Raw genomic sequence first — 17035 nt, forward strand, 5'->3', positions numbered from 1 at the left:
GATATCACCTTCCCAGAATTGCTTTGAGGCTGTCTGGAATATTTATTCTAGAGGACTCCATCGTGTCTTTTATTTAATAAACATATTGAGAGATGTAGATACTGCTGCTTTTCAAGATATAGCGATTGTGTCTCTTTTTCCTTTACACAGCTTTACGGTCTTTAAAGTGTCTGATTTTGATCATGCCTGTTGCTAGGGAGATGTGAATATACCAACCTCCATGACCTCCATGGTTGCTCAGTCGAAGAAGTGCCGCTGAGTGCCCCTTCCAACCTTCTGTGTCATCGGCATTCCTCTGGCCAGTCATGTGGCTCTTTCGGAGGCATTTTGCAGTGCTTCTGTACAGACATGAGAATGGCTTGCACCTGTCGGTACACTACAGCAGATTCATTGTGTCCATGATTGGAATCACCCAGTAGATTTAAGCGTAGTCTTTGATATAAAAACCATCCTCTTTGAAAATAATACATTAATCACTTCCATCCACAAAAAACCAAGAACAATACCTCCATTCCTGCAGTTATCATCCACCCCGCATTAAATGCTCAGTGCAGTTTTCCTTGTCTGTTTAAGGCCACCCCATGCATATTAACACTCCCTCCATGCAGCAGTATGCAGAAGGCCGCTTCGTTCCTCTGGCAAATGCAGGTACCCAGATAAGTTACTCAAAGGCAGAATCCCTTCTTTCACACCCTCCTCGCCCATTACCCTCGTACACAATTTCAAAAATAAATCCTTTCTATGTTTCAAATATGGACCCAAGGAAAGATTCTCGCCCGTAGAAATCGCCCTCCTCTCCCCTCCCTACCTTAACACCCTCCACCCACTTCTAAACCTACCACTTCCAACCCCAGCATCGTAGTCACCACTCCCGATAAAGGTAGTGATTTGAAACACCAAATATATTTCCAAAACCCTTGGTCATTTCAATGACACATCCACTTACGCCACTCTCTAAAGTAAGTCTTCCTTCCTCCAATTTGGACCAGACGAAGGCTCACCTCCCAAGACATGTCCCTTCTCTCATCCCCAAACCCTAGACCACCCCAGTTTTATCTCCTCCCACGCAAACCCAAAATCCCATGTCACCCTATAGTCTCCAGTTTCAACTCGCCCACCAAAAGACTGCATTTCTTCAGTGCTGCCCAAAATTTCTTGTACTTTCCTTGCCCCCCTTTATAAAAGACACTTCCTCCACCGTTTACATTCTATCTCCATTCCCACCACCTCCAACCTAGTCATGGCCACCAATGTCTGCCTTCCCTGAGCACACCTCTATTCCCCATAACGAAGGCTTATCCTCCCTCCCTCCGACATTATCCCTCTCTACACCCTAGCATCCTTTGACCTTATTTTTCTTCAACCTAGCCACTTTCGAAAAAATGCATTTTCTTTCTAAAGCAGTTGTCACTTACAAACCAAAGGCACAGTGATGGGAACTAGGATAGTGCTATTATATGCCACCATATAATGGCATGGTTCTTGGGTCACCTTGAGGAGATCTTCCTTTTGCAACAAATCCTCTAAAGACTCTTCTGGGTCCACCATATAGATGACATTTTCATCCTCTGGATGCATGGCTCAAAGTCCTGTAGCAATTTCTTATCGACCCTAAATTCTTCTTCAACTGTTAAATTCTCTTCTTCAATTTCAGACTCCACTGCAACCTTTCTTGACGCAGACCTCTCACTTCACAACCACAAATTTACTACCTGATTACATACCAAAGCTGCTAACCACGAGCAATAGCTACACTTTACTAGCTGTCGCCCTAATCACACAAAACACTCGATTCCCATTCTCTCTCTATTCGCGGGCACTGAATTTTCAACACCGTAGCCATCCTCAACAAATACCTTCACAATATACACAAAGCACTTCATCAATGTGTTTACCTATGGAAGCTCCTTCAAAATAAATTCCACTGCTCCACCTGACCTCACACACTACAGAAAAACAACCCCACATCTGATGCAGGACTCAATCTTTGCAACACCTATTTCCCAGAATCCCATGGACTGAAAACATTTCTTAAAGAAGTTTCCTATTGTGTAGATTGTGAGGCTGCCTCAATGTCCCTCTCTTGCATGCAGATGACCCGCCAATTTCAGAAATATTCCGAGATTCACCTATCCTTTGGTGCCTCACCCCCACGATGGATTTCTTCATCTTTCCCTTACTTGCAACGGCCCCCCATGTAAAATGGGTCTACTTATCAGATCTGCTCCCCTCTCCCCACATCCCCTGATTGCCCCCTCACCTCGTTCCCGTGCTATATGCCTCTTGAAAAAAGTTATCTATCTTTTGTCAGCAAACAATGCTCATCATTTTACATAGGCGAATGGATTACCCCCTTGTCCATCCGAATGAGCAATCACCAATTCTTCATCCGTCTTATCTTTGCTTGTCCCTTCACGCGCTAATGCCCACACAACCTTTCCTTTGATCACTTTTTCCCCATCCATCCTCGGATCTCTCCCCGATTCAGCTATTGAGGAGAGAACTCCAGAATCTGCTTAAGTATTAGCTATCTGATCATTTGAATTTCCCAGTGTAAACCTTCACTGTTAAATAGTTTCCTCCCCCCTTGCCAGAGCTACCATGCCCCCTCCCCACCATAGCCCTTGTATTCCTTCCACCAGTCTAAGGGGAAGGCCTAAGGGAGAGGCTGAAAGCTTAAAATAAGACACACACATAAATATTAAAACTTCCAACGAAGGAGTAATATGGCATTGCCAACAAAAATATAGAAAGACATCCAGAAAAGGACAACCACATTTCGAAATTTTCTGAGGCCCAACGCAGTTCCTTCTTTCTGCAGAGGAAGGTGGGCCTGCCACCAAAAATTTTTGAGTTCGTGAAAGTGTCCTTTTTATGTGCTTTTCTATATTTTTGCTTGCTCACACCATCTCGTTCCTTTATTTGAATTATTATTCGCATCCGTGAGACTTTCATACCAGATTGATATTTATTGAAGTGAGTTTTTTTGTTTTGATTCATCTTTTTATTTTTTTTAGCCATAATTAAATGTGTGTGCTTCAAGAATTAGTGAACATCATAAAGATGCTATTGGCACAATATATGTGCGTGTGTGGGTGTGTATGTATTTGTACGTACGTATGTATATGCACTTATGTCCGAGTATATACGAGGTCTGTTCAAAAAGTATTGCAACTTTTGTGTTTTTCAAAATTTATTTTTTAATTCATGAATACCTTTTTTGTCGCCTTCAAAGTAATCCCCATTTGATATTATACACTTCTGCCAACATTTTTTTCAATCTTCTAGGCACTTCAAAAAATCATTTTTTGTGATCTTGCTCAGCTCCTCCTTTAATGCAGTCTTTATCTCTTCAATCGTAGCATAATGTCATCCTTTCATGGGCCTCTTCAGTTTCGGGAACTAGAAAAAGTCACCGGGGGCCAGATCTGGAGAATACGGTGGCTGCGGCATCATTAGTGTGTTGTTTTTGGGCAAAAATTCATTAATACAAGTAACGATGTGTGAGCAGGGGCATTGTCATACTGCAAAAGCCAATTTTCGTTCTTCCACAATTCTGGGCATTTGTGGCAGATTGCTTGGCGCAAATTGCGCATAACATGCTGGCAATACTCCTGTTCTACCGTTCTGTGGCAAGAACCCATGAGGCACCACGCCCCTGCAATCAAAGAAAACTGTAAGCAAAACTTTCACATTTGACCGAACTTGGCGAGCTTTTTTTGGTCTTGCCTCGTGCTGTGATTTCCATTGGGATGGTTGAGCTTTAGTTTCCACGTCATAACCATAAACCCATGATTCATCACCAGTTATGGCCCTCTGGAGCAACTTTGGGTCTTCGCAGACAGAGTCATTGGCAATGTTTATGCATTGCTGTTTTTGGTTGAAATTGAGCAATTTTGGTACAGATTTTGCGGCGATCCGCTTCATACCCAAATCACTGGTAAAAATCAAATGCCAATCGACATGTTTAGGTCCTCAGCAACTTCTCTGACGGTGATTCTATGATTGGCCAACACTATTTTGTTCGTCTGTTGTTGATGTGCTCGGGCGTCCGGCACACTCTTCGTTGTTCACATCTTCTCGGCCCTCTGAGAACATAGTGTACCACTGATAAACATTGCTTCAGTTTGAGGTAGCTGATCCATATGCCACGGTCAACATTTGGAATGCGTCCGCACACTTAATTTCGTTTTTAACACAAAATTTGATACATATTCTTTGATCCATCTTTTGGAACAGGCAAAAATCGAAGACAAGCCAAAACACTTCCAAGCAAAACAGCCGTCAACAATTAATTGAACATTCAAAATGGTCAAACTTTTCAGAATAAGTGAGAGACATAATTGCCAACATAATGCCACCAAAAAAATCGAAAATCAAATACATACAGGGTTCGTCCGGAAAATAAGTGTACTGAGCTCAGGAAAAAAAATTTATTACACTTTTACATATCTTAAGCTAATATTCCTCAAAATAGGACCCTTGTGAGTCAATACACTTGTTCCAGCGGCGTTCCCATTCCTGGAACGCTCCTGCGAAGGCATCATCGGGAACCTCTCGAAGACTCGTCGTCGACCTCTTCTCTGCCCTCCACGAACATCTTGTGCCACCGAAAGATCATGTTTCTGGACATGGCAGACTCCCCGTAAGCCTGGTTAATCATACCGACAGTTTCGGTAGACAATTTCCCAAGCTTTACCGCAAATTTGATGGAATAACGCTGCTCCAAAAACTTAGGCATCGCGTTCCGTGACATGGGTCGAGCGTGGAGATTCGCGTTAACAGAGCTCCTCACTACACCACAGCTCAGAGCCGACTGCCTTTTTCAGCGTCGCTTGCCAACATACCCCCCTCCAATCGCAGCCCATCAGAGCGGTGCTGGGCGCGCCTGGAGCGGCGGGAAAAAATCAGTACACTTATTTTCCGGACGAACCCTGTAATCCGGGGAATATGAAATTCGTGATACTTCTTGAACAGACCTTGTATGTATGTGTGTGTCCGGCTGTGTGTGTGTCTATTCACATGCACATAGAAACAAGCTTGTATTTACGTAGGGCATTGGATAAATATGTATTATTTAATTAAACACAGAAACACACGTATATGTACACACACACATATATATACGAGGGGTGGCCAAAAAGTAACAGGAATTGGCCTGCGGTGGGGAGCGAGAGTGGGGGAAGCCTTTGTTTGGCCGGTCGTACTGTACATCAGGCTCATGTCTCCTGCGTCAGTATTCGCAGCGCCGTTGCTGTGACTGGATCCGTGAGAGCTATTTCAGTGAAACAACTTTTTCATTTCGGCGAAAAACGTGATGGTGGATTATCAAGAGCAACGTGCTGCAGTGAAATTATGTTTCCTGTTGTGGGGAATTCAGCCGCGGAAACTATTGTAATGATCAAGACTGCTTATTTTGGAAGTTGCCCTAAGCAAAACCAGGGTCTACAAGTGGTTTACACATTTTAAAAATGGTGAAATGTCAATTGAAGACCAACCCCGTTCAGGCCGCCCTTCAACATCAAGAACTGATGAAAACATCGACAAAATCAATGCCCTCATTCGTGAAGACCGTCGCAGAACCATTGATCAACTCTGTGAGATGTCTGGAGTGCCATGGAGTTCAATTCAGAGGATTCTATCTGAAGATTCACGTATGAAAAGTGTTGCAGCCAAATTTGTCCCTCGCCATCTCACTCGCTGGCTCATACCGCCCTCTCCGTGATGCAGTTTTTGACAAAAAGTGGCCTGACATCAAATGTCGACCCCCCCCTATTCACCGGATTTAGCTCCCTGTGACTTCTTTTTGTTCACCAGATTCAAAAGGGACATGAAAGGAAAGAGTTTTGACACTGTGGTGTAGGTAAAACAAAAATCACTAGAAGGCCAAAAGGACATCCGGATGAGTGAATTTCAGAAATGTTTCAAACAATGGAAGCATCGTTTGGAGAAGTGCATTGTGATAAATGGGGAATACTTTGAAGGTGAAAGAAATTTAATGTAAATATATTGAGAACTAAAGAATCTATAACAACATTCCTGTTATTTTTGGGTCCCCCCTCGTATATGCATGTATATATCTTCGAAACAGATCTCTCTTCAGTGACACACACATATGTAAAAACATTGATTAAGACATTAAAACACAGAAACACAACTTTGCACACTTTCGTTCGTCGATCAGTGAGAATCATGGCATGGATGTTTTGAATGATTTCCTTGGTAACCACGTCTGCCGGGCACTCTGGTTCCTCCTCATCGAAAACAGATGTTCGCCCACATTTAAATTCTTTGAACTAATATCTAACTGTGGTCATAGATGGCAAAGTGTCCCCATAAACAGCATCCAACTTTGCTTTCATCTCCTCGCATTTCTTCCCAACCAAAAAAAAAAGCGAATTACCGAACGATACTGCTCTTTTTCCATCTTAGCGAAAATCACGAAACACGTCCTACTCGAATGGCTGCCAAATCCAAACTAACCTTTAAATCAGTCTGAAATTTGTTTCACCGTCGTTTGATAGATGGCAGCACACGATCATAACATAAACTTCCCTCGGGAACGCCCTTTGTCGTCAAACATGGGGGAAGCCTCTCTGGGCACCTGAAGCTCCACCCAAGCTGTGTAATTTTTCGGGTACCAGATCTTCCTAGGAAACTATAACCAGCATATGGAATTGAACTGGCCCCGCTACCCTGATGTGTGAATTTCACTTGTCGTCGGCCTTAGTACTGGGTGAACTCTACCATCACCTACCAAACCGACCTTCGGGTTGATTACTGTGTTTATGGTTATATATACATATACTTACGTGCCTACAGGGTGCAGCAACGTAACTTCCTTTTTTGAAATATGCACCAATCAGGCTGTAGAGGTCATAGCTTGGTAATAGTGGCCTCATTCGACAGCCGAGGATCTAAAGTCCCCCCCCCCAGTCAGTCGCCATCATGCGTTGAACAGTGAGGAGCGTGCCCTTGCCGTCAAGGTCTACTTGTCAAACAGGTGTTCTGTGATAGCAACCCAGTGGGCCTTCCAATATCGCTTCAATGTAGCCCTGTTGGGCCCTGTCCCAGACTGGAAATCAATCCTTCCATGGGTCACTATGTTCAAATAAACTGAGAGTGCGATAAGACAAAGAACTGGAGTCCCTCGGCCCATCAGATCACCTGAGAACATTGACGAAGTAAGAGCTTGCAATTCCCACGGCATACATCAGTCAGCCCTTGGTCTTTTTGGTCATTCAGTGAGGCAAATTCTTCACAATGACCGTCATCACCATCCTTAAAAGTTGAAGTTTGTGCGGGAACTCTCCAAACGTGACCTCAATTCTTGACGGAATGGATGTGAGGTTCTTCTCGAAAATGTTCCTGAGGACGCAATTGTGTTTTTCAGTGATCAAGCCCATTTTCATGCGAGTGGATATGTCAGCAAACAGAACATGCACTACTGGGCTGATACCAATCCCAGAGAATTGCATCAAATACCTTTACATTCACCAAAGTCGCAGTGTGGTGTGCAATTTCCTCAGTCACTATTGTTGGTCCCTGATTTTTTTTTAAGAAAATGAGGTCGCAGTGACAGTAAATTCAGACCATTGGGGCAGAAATTCCCAACATACCTGCTGCTATGCTGGTAAGGGTCAGGACAAATGCCAGAAATTGGTTTATCCAGTGTATGATCAGAGAATGGGGGGGGGGCGTTACAAACATGATTTGATTTTCAAAACTGTGTAAAAGGAAACTTTAAATATGGACCTATCTTTAAAAAAATTATATAAAAATTCTGTTTCATAAAATGGGTTTTATTGCATTTTGAAAAAAGGAAGTTATTTTGCCACGCATGTATTTTAAAATATACATAGACACATGTACATACATAAAGGTACATTTCATGCACTACCTTAAATTTCAGAGGAATTGCTCACGGCCACCCTGGGACTGCTGGAATCATTGTTCAACTTGACATGGTATGATGGCGATTATTTCTGCAAGCAATTTTCTACCAAGGATTGTGTTCAAGGCCTTGTGGAGGCCCTCAAGGAGTTGACAAGTCATAGTGAGGATGTGGCGGACAGTCATTTGAATCACCGAAGGCTAAGAGGGGCCTGTGCCCATTGGGTCACTGTTTTGCACCGATTGACGTACCATGAATTGGGAATGAGTGCGTTGGGTGAGTACTCGAGTGGAAGTGTTCCTCTTCATCAACTGATCGTAATTAAATGATCACTTAGTAGTTAATTCAAGTGACTTCTCAGTACTTTTTTGCAATAACTGTCGTTATTATCTATCATAAATATAAGATATCATCCATAAAACTTGATTTATGTAACCCTATTTATGACTTCGCGCAATATTCTTAATAAAATTACATGTTGTAATAATATAAGTGGTGTAACAATGTAGTCTATTAATGCAAAGTCTTGAAAATTTTTATTTCACTATATATCCCTAATTTTCAATTTGTAAATGTTGTTCAAAAAGTATTTAATGTGCCAGAAAGTCTCATTGTGTCATGTATTTATATTGAAATGGATGGAAGTAGCAGTACAAGGGATGACTTGAGGATGTGTTGAGGGGGTGGTTGAATGGGACTGAGGCCGTTGAACCTAAGTGCAATGATCAATTGGAATTTATATCTTATCGTGGAGTGAAGTTAAGGTCTGATTGGTAGAAGGCTTGTGTGACGTAAAATGCTTGACACAGGTAGACACATTGTAAAAGGTAAAATGTGACCAGTTGTATCAGTGACTCAAACAGGGTGTGTGCTGGCTCTTGGAAGGTTAAAGGGTGAAAACTCGGACATCTCTCTTGGCGCTTTTCACGTGTTCCAAGCAGAGATGCATCCCGTCAGATTTCTGTGCATGGGAAGGGTTGCTCTTGAGAAGGTTGGTTTAATTACGTGGATGTGTGTGGGCAACATAATGTAGGGTTCTTAAGTCGGCACTCAACTCTTAGAAAGGCCTTTAGTTTATATAAGTATGTATTCAGTTTGTCTCCTGCGTTGTAACTGTGATGGCCACAGATAGAAAGTGAGTACGGGATGGTGTATTTGGGATGACGGGTGTTGTAGTGCAAGTAAAGAAATTTGTCTTTTGGATGGTTTTATGTGGACGTAGGTCTCAAAGGTATTGCTGCCTCTCAAGTGGATGTCAGTGTCGAGAAAAGTGATTTGGAGGCAATCGAGATGAAAGGTTGCGTTAGAGGAGAAGGTGAGATGAGGGTGGCATTGAGGAATCTCAGGTTAGGGACAGGGAAAGAAGATGTCACCATTGTTTTGATTGTTAAAATTGTTTTCTATCAACGTTCCCATCACTGCAATGACATCACCTGTTCCTGTCCCTGACTGACCTTTGTCATGGTGGTTGCTTGTGCTAATGAACAATTAATGTCTCCATACTGGCTCTCTTCAGTACATATAAGATTTACTTCATGCTCCTCTCATACTGTTGCTTTACTCTTGAGAGGTTGAGGTAAAAATAATCCAACAAAGGCTTCTGGAAAATATACTTCCTTAAATCGGAAGTCCAAATAATCTCTTTCTTTCATTTTTCCCAAATTCATCATAATTCTGGAGGGATGTTATCTACTTCTACTATATGCTTTCCAGGAATCTTATTTATTTCCATTAATATGATTCATGTCTTATCTTTAATTGTTGGTATAGTTTCAGTCTTGCTGCATCTTGGCATTACATTCTTAATCAGCAATCTCCTGGTCCCCATCTCTGAAATATCTACATATCCTTGTGCTGATCATTCCACCACATTTCCTCGACTGTATTGACTTATTGACTAAGGTTATTATTTAGCTCTCTCTATATATATGTCAAGAGAAATAATAATTGCTCCTGCACATGCTTGCCAGTTAGGTGGTGACAAAGGTAATCCGTGCAGCGTCTGTTCTCAGTAGGGCTATTAAAATGATGGTGTGTTACATTAGGAACACCAATGAGCTGTGTGTTGATCCTTGTAGCGGTAGAGATAAACCTTCTGCTGTAGTTTTGGCACAAAATCCTTGCAAAGCAAAATAGACAGGAGCAAAGCAGAAGACACAGAATGAGGGCGAACAGTTAGATTGTGGAATTGAAATCTTAGGACGATATTTAGGAGAGGGAAATCAATAAATTCATTGTGAGAGATTGAGAGAGGATATATAGATATTTTGGGTCTATGCAAGGTGAGATGGAAGGATAGTGGGGATTACTGGAGTGATAGCTATAGAATAATATACAGCGGCGGGGACGAGAGCCAACGAGGGGTTGCCATAATATTGAATAAAAAGGTAAGGAGAAGCATACTGAACATAGATCAAGCAACAGATAGAATGTCAGTAGTAGAGATAAAAGCAGAACCGATGAACTTGGTCATTGTTCAGGCATACAAGGTCTGTTCAAAAAGTATTGCAACTTTTGTGTTTTTCAAAATTTATTTATGTATTCATGAATATCTATTTTGTGTTCCCTTCAAAGTAATCCCCATTAGATATTATACACTTGTGCCAACATTTTTTCCAATCTTCTAAGCATTTCAAAAAATCATTTTTTTGTGATCTTGTTCAGCTCCTCCTTCGATGCAGTCTTTATCTCTTCAATTGTAGCGTAGCATTGTCCTTTCATGGGCCTCTTCAGTTTCGGGAACAAGAAAAAGTCACCGAGGCCAGCCAGATCTGGGGAATACGGTGGCTGCGGCATCATTAGTGTGGCCAACAATTCACGCACCAGTAACAATGTGTGAGCAGGGGCATTGTCATGGTGCAAAAGCCAATTTTTGTTCTTCCACAAATCTGGGCATTTGTGGCGGATTGCTTGGCGCAAATTGCGCATAACTTGCAGGTAATACTCCTTATTTATTGTTCTACCGTTCTGTGGCAAGAACTCATGAGGCACCACACCCCTGCAATCGGAGATAACTGTGGACTAAACTTCCACATTTGACCGACTTTGGGCGCGGTGTTTTCCGTCTTGCCTCGTACTGCAGCTTATATTGGGATGACTGAGCTTTAGTTTCCACGTCATAACCATAAACCCATGAGTCATCACCAGTTATGGCATTCTGGGGCAAATTTGGGTCTTTGCAGACAGAGTCATTGGCAATTTTAATGCGTTGCCGTTTTTGGTTGAAATTGAGCAATTTTGGTACAAATTTTGCTGCGATCCGCTTCATACCCAAATCACTGGTAAAAATCAAATGCCAATCGACATGTTTAGGTCCTCAGCAACTTCTCTAATGGTGATTCTATGATTGGCCAACACTATTTTCTTCACTTCATCAATGATTTTGTCTGTTGTTGACGTGCTCGGGCGTCCGGCACACTCTTCGTTGTTCACATCTTCTCGGCCCTCTGAGAACATAGTGTACCACAGATAAACGTTGCTTCAGCCCAAGGTAGCTGATCCATATGCCACAGTCAACATTCGGAATGTATCCGCACTCTTAATTTTGTTTTTAACACAAAATTTGATACAAGATTCTTTGATCCATTTTTTGGAACAGGCAAAAATCCAAGACAAGCCAAAACACTTCCAAGCAAAACAGCCGTCAACAATTAACTGAACATTCAAAATGGTCAAACTTTTTGGCATAAATGAGGGACACAAGTACCAACATAATGTCACCAAAAATCGAAAATCAAATACATAACCCGGGGAAATATGAAATTCGTGATGCTTCTTGAACAGACCTTGTACAAGCCACCAAGCAACCATAAGGAGAAAGAAGCCGATAGGATATACAATCAGTTAGAGGACATAATCAGTGTGTTCCTGCAGGGAAACATTAGATAGTGATGGGGGATTGGAATGCGACAGTAGGCGAAGGAAGAGATGGTGATGAGGTGGGGGACTACGGTTTAGGCACGAGGAATGACCGCGGGGAGAAAGCAGTTGAGTTCTGCAGAAGACAGGGGTTAGTCATCACCAACACTTGGTTTAGACACCACAAAAGACGCAGGTATACATGGAAAATGCCAGGTGACTCAGAAAGGTATCAGCTAGATTATATCCTGGTTAGACACAGGTTTAGGAACAGTGTGATAAATTCGCACAGCTTCCCGGGAGCAGATGCGGACTCTGACCACAATTTAGTTGTTATGAAATGTAGCATCGGTTTCAAAAAGATAAGGCAGGGGTGGCGAGTTAGAAAATGGAATGTAGAAGCATTAAATGGGTTGAAAAGGAAGGAATACTAACAGGCGGTAGAGAAAATCATGGAGGATGGCAAAGAGCTAAGTACTATCGAAGAAAAATGGGAAAGTATCAAGAAAGGGTTGTCTATAGCCGCAAAAGACACTGTTAGAACCATTAATGCTAAAAGGACTGGGAAACCATGGATCACGGATGAGATGATTACAAAGATGGATGATCGGCGAAAATGGAAGAATGTAAATACAGAATTAGACAAAATGAAGTACAAAGAATTAAACAATAAATTGAGGCGGGCAACAAATAAAGCAAAAGAAGCATGGTGGAAGACGCAGTGTGAGGATATGGAAAGTTTACTAAGGAAGGGTGTGATTGGTGTATTGTACTGGAAGGAGACAGAACTCTTGATAAGCAGGAGTGGAAAGTGCATGGAAACAAGAAAGTTAAGGCAAGAAAATTATTAATTTAACCTGGAAAGATTGAAGAGAGAAGGAATATATAGAGGATGTATTTGGCAAAGACAATCAAGCCTGTACATAGGAAAAGAAAATGATGTAGATGAGAATAGCTTAGGTGTAGGTATACTTTATTTTGAGATAGAAGGTGCATTTAGGAAATTGAAATCAAGTAACACTTTGAAATAGATAATATTCCCGAGGAACTACATAAGGGTTTATGAAAATATGGGAGATTGTGTGGACTAATGATTTATGAGGGAGAAGTATGGCTGAAAGACTTCGTCAGATCAGTGTTTCACTTGATAAACATAACAGTTTCAGGTTAACTTTGTGAAATTCCTTCGTTATGAGAGTAAAAAGAAACTTTACACATCCACAATAAAGATTTACTATTTCACACGACCATGGTTTCCATCATCATCACCTCTTGAAGATGCACAGCATAGAAACCATGGTTGTGAAATATTAAATCTTTATTGATATATTTATTTTAAAACATTACTCACAAACAGCAGTAGTGCCAATTTACAGTGAAAAATATAACAAACATGAAAGAGGACAAAAGACAATAACAGCATAACAATAAACAAAGAGGAACATGGACCGGGGAAAAATTTAATTTGTTGACTGGTGGGATAAAGCTTGGGTGGTGAAATTGTTGCATGATAAATGAAAAGGATGGAGAGAGTGAGGGAGTGAACTTAGAAGGGAGGAGAGGCGAAATAGCTAAGGTGAGTGCTTTAGTGAGAGATATCCTAGGAATAGGCAGAGACGGAGGAGGAAGTGGGTGCGGGTGTGGATTGAGTGGATTTATTGTGGAAGTGTAAATTTTCTTTTTACCCTCATAGATCAGTGTTTGTTCCCATTTTGAAAAGGGAAAAGGCAGTCATATGCTAGGACTTATCGAACAATAAGGTTGATTTCCCATGCAGCCAAGGTGGTTCTCATGATCATCAACAAGAGACTGGAGAGTAGGGCAAATGATTACTTAGGGGATAATCAGTTTGGGTTCTGGGAGTGGAGAGGAAGGTGTGATGCCATTGTGGTAACGATGGCACTAATAGAGAGGAGCATAGACTACGACCAGGGCATTTATGCTGTTTCATCGATTTCCAGAAAGCATGAGATGAGAAGTGAGTGTGAGCATGAGAGTGGAATTGGGTGGAATTGTGAATGTATTGCAGAAATAGTAGTGGAGAGAGGGATAGGAGACTAATCTGTGACCTGTGCATTTCCCAGACTGCTCAGTTGAGAGTAGGGGATGACTAGAGCAGGTGGCATGTTTTATTTATCTCCAAAGTGCCAAAATGGTCAAAGTAATAGAGATGTAAGGAGAAGAATTGCATTAAACAAAGAAGCTGCCTCAATGAGGAGGTGAGTAATATCAGGGACATTGAGTAAGGATGTTGAGAAAAGGATTGTTGGCATGGTGGCGGAGGAGGAGAAGAGGATTGTTGGGAGAAAATGAAATGAGGTGGTATAGATTGATTCAGCACGTTTTCATTGGCAATGGGATGTGAAAGACTGTAATATTTGGGGTAATGTTAGTCGAGCAAGGAGGGGGTTGAATGAGGTAGAGGAATCCTGAATGGAATGAAGGAAGGAAGTTTGTGGATCAAAGAAGGGTTTATTGCAATGTCGGATATCAGGTTGTTTTATTGGAAGAGGAAAAGAAATGTTTTTCTTTTGTATACTTGTAGTCTGAGCCATCCAAAATCTACCTCAAATGGTAGACAGCAATAATACTGATATCGTACGTTGACTCATTGAAAACAGGTATTTATATCTTTTATTGCATGATAATAGGGTTTCATGGGATCTTTTGGGGCCTTCTAGACATGTTAATGAAATCTTTTTTGTTCATTTAATGTAATAATTTTTTATTCATAATACTATTTCATAGGACAGAGTGTTGAATGGATATCAATTTGTACAAGAAAGCGTGAACAAAATTTGAGAGGTTGCAACAATCATTTTTTGATTTCATGCAAAATGACAATCTAATGTACAACCTCATCTCAAAAGTCTCCAGCATCTTCTTCCCTCAACTACCAAGTTTTGGAGCTATATATTGTGGTTGTTTGGTCTGAAACTAAACTAAAAATATAGTTTTCCCCAAAAAATAGCAGGTAACCTGTTGTATTTTATTCATCCACCTCAAGGGTTGAGTAATTCACTGTTTACTTGCAGGGAAGCTTGCGGACACGGTGTTTGACCTCGTGAGCAGTCTGTGGGTTGAGCAGGGGGCCACGGAGGGTGGTCGCCTATTGGGGGCCAGGTGCAGTGCCCTCCACCTCACTTTGGCGCTAGAGCTGCTCCAGGCGCTCCTCCCTATCTCCTCACGCCTCTGCAGCATCGGAAGCGTGCTCACGCTCCTCGGAGCGCCGGATGAGGAGTGGGAGGAGGAAGGGGAGGGGGGCGCTGGGCTCCGGAGGACTCTTGAGGGGCTCTGCCTGAGTGCGCTCGGCCAGTGGAGGGAGAGGGGTGTGGACATCGAGGAGGCACTGAGGGCATTGCAGCCTGAGCAGCTGGGTATCCTCAGGGGTCTCTTGGCTAAGGGCAACGGTGACTTGGCCAATGGAACACTTGATGGTGCCAAGGATGCCACGCTTTCGGAACTCAAGCACATAATCCAGGAGTTAAAGATTGACCCATGAGAAGTGCAAATGCCCAATGGTGTGCGCTCAATGTTGCAAACATGGGTGCTTGTGCCAACCACCTTCTGAGGTTCTAATTTGTTAATTTTTGTACAGACATCATCACTCAATAAATTCGTATTTAATGAAACCAATGGACTTGAGTCGCTACTTAATGGAAATGGTTGTTAATTTCTGCCAGTAAAAAAACAGTGCAATTAACTTAAACCAGGGCCTGGTTGTTGTTAGGTGAGGGTGAAGGTCCCGTGAATACAATCCTTGTGGCGTGTGAAATGCACTCAATCACGGGGTGGGTGTTAAAGATGGGGGCCAGTTCCATTCCCCGTGCCGCTTGCAGTTCCCTTGAAAGATATGGCGCCCAGAAAAACACAAGGGTAGGGTGAAGCTGTAGAGTCGTCTCCTGGAATCAAACTCAAGAGCTCCGGTCAGTAGCCGAGTGCTCTCTGCCCACTGGGCGACCACACCTTATTCCTCAGGTTTGTACTGAATTTGTGCTGCTTCAACTGACTGGGTTGGGACTTCTAACAATGAGTTGCGTGCTGGAATTGGGTTCCATACAATTTGTTCCGCCCACTCTCACTCTAAATTCCCATCACCTCCTCACCTTTTTGAAACACTTGACAACCTCTGTTTAAGATGGAATTAAGGAGTTTATGAAACACCTGATATTGACCAGGTAACAGTGGAAGAGGGTTGTGAAAACGAACTACTTTTGCTGAACGTGGCATTTGATGCTATTGCATTTCTAATAATGGCATATACCTCATGCAATGCACACCCTGCCCAGCTGTCTATTTTGCAGCCAATGCTCCACGCCCATCAATTTTAGAATGAATAATCACAGAGCATCCTTCAACCCATCCGCCTCCCTCCCAGCTCCCAGTCACACAGCTACCCACGGCGAATATTTAGACAGCTGCTGCAAAGTATCCATTATTTCCTCCCTCCATTCCCCCCAACAGCCACACCAATCCCATTAAGGACTCTATAATTAGCTTGTATCTCTCTTTTTCAATCATGCAACCCCCCTCCCCCCCCAGGACTAAATTGGTCCCATCAACTGACACCTTCCTCTCAACAACCAAACACCGATTATGTATCCCCCTTGATTTAACCCTTCCCCCAGTCTTCCCTCGTCTCCTTATCTCCCCGTCAGTGATTCCTTGTACCCCAATGAAAGTAGCTGGGACCTCTAAAATATCGTATTGAGTTGTTTTTGTGTTTTGGTTAATCTTTTTATTTCACTTTTGACTTTATCCTGGCCCTGTAGTCACTGTCCATGTAGGACGAGGAGGGAGAGGGGTGAAATAGGATAGCCCTCTCCTTTTAAGGATTAATCCTTTTTTATGCCATTTTTCCTTAGGATCTTTGGAAAAGTTTCTGGGGAAGGAGAAATTCCCTTGTGTGCGCTACCTCATCCTCCCTCTCCTCTCAACTTGTCGTGCTTATTTGGCCCCATCGTTAATTGTGACCCATTTCCACTGAATTATATTCTCAATTCCGGAACCAAAATATGAGCCCAATTTTTCCCCCCTCCCCCTGCATGACTTGTTTTAAGTGAGCATGAGTGTGTTAAAGCACAATTTCTCGCAGTAAGAAGGAAGGTGAAAGGTAGTCAGAGTAAAGCCAAATTATACTCCCCAAAACTAATGGTGGTGACTACTCCCATTGGTCTGTTGCATTATCAAGCTAAATTTGTTTATTGAAACTTTTGTGATGCAACTTTTTTTAAATTAAAGAATATTAATTTAACTGAGGAAAATCCATTACATTGGATGTAA

General features: G+C 42.2%; 1 protein-coding gene across 3 annotated transcripts in view; it reads left to right on the forward strand.

The window, feature by feature from the left end:
- The window catches only part of LOC139697652 (protein saal1-like), a 19084-nt gene extending 3710 nt beyond the window's left edge, over window positions 1–15374 (forward strand). For all 3 annotated transcript variants that reach the window (XM_071596447.1, XM_071596448.1, XM_071596449.1), the window contains 2 exons: window positions 7913–8170; window positions 14788–15374. In XM_071596447.1, the coding sequence (XP_071452548.1) occupies window positions 7913–8170; window positions 14788–15254 (725 nt within the window). In that variant the 3' untranslated portion in view covers window positions 15255–15374. The remainder of the gene's footprint in view (window positions 1–7912; window positions 8171–14787) is intronic.
- Window positions 15375–17035: the final 1661 nt, after the last annotated feature.

This window comes from Hetaerina americana, unplaced genomic scaffold, assembly GCF_022747635.1.
Source record: "Hetaerina americana unplaced genomic scaffold, ioHetAmer1.1.p SCAF_8, whole genome shotgun sequence".
Taxonomy (NCBI): Eukaryota; Metazoa; Arthropoda; class Insecta; order Odonata; family Calopterygidae; genus Hetaerina; species Hetaerina americana.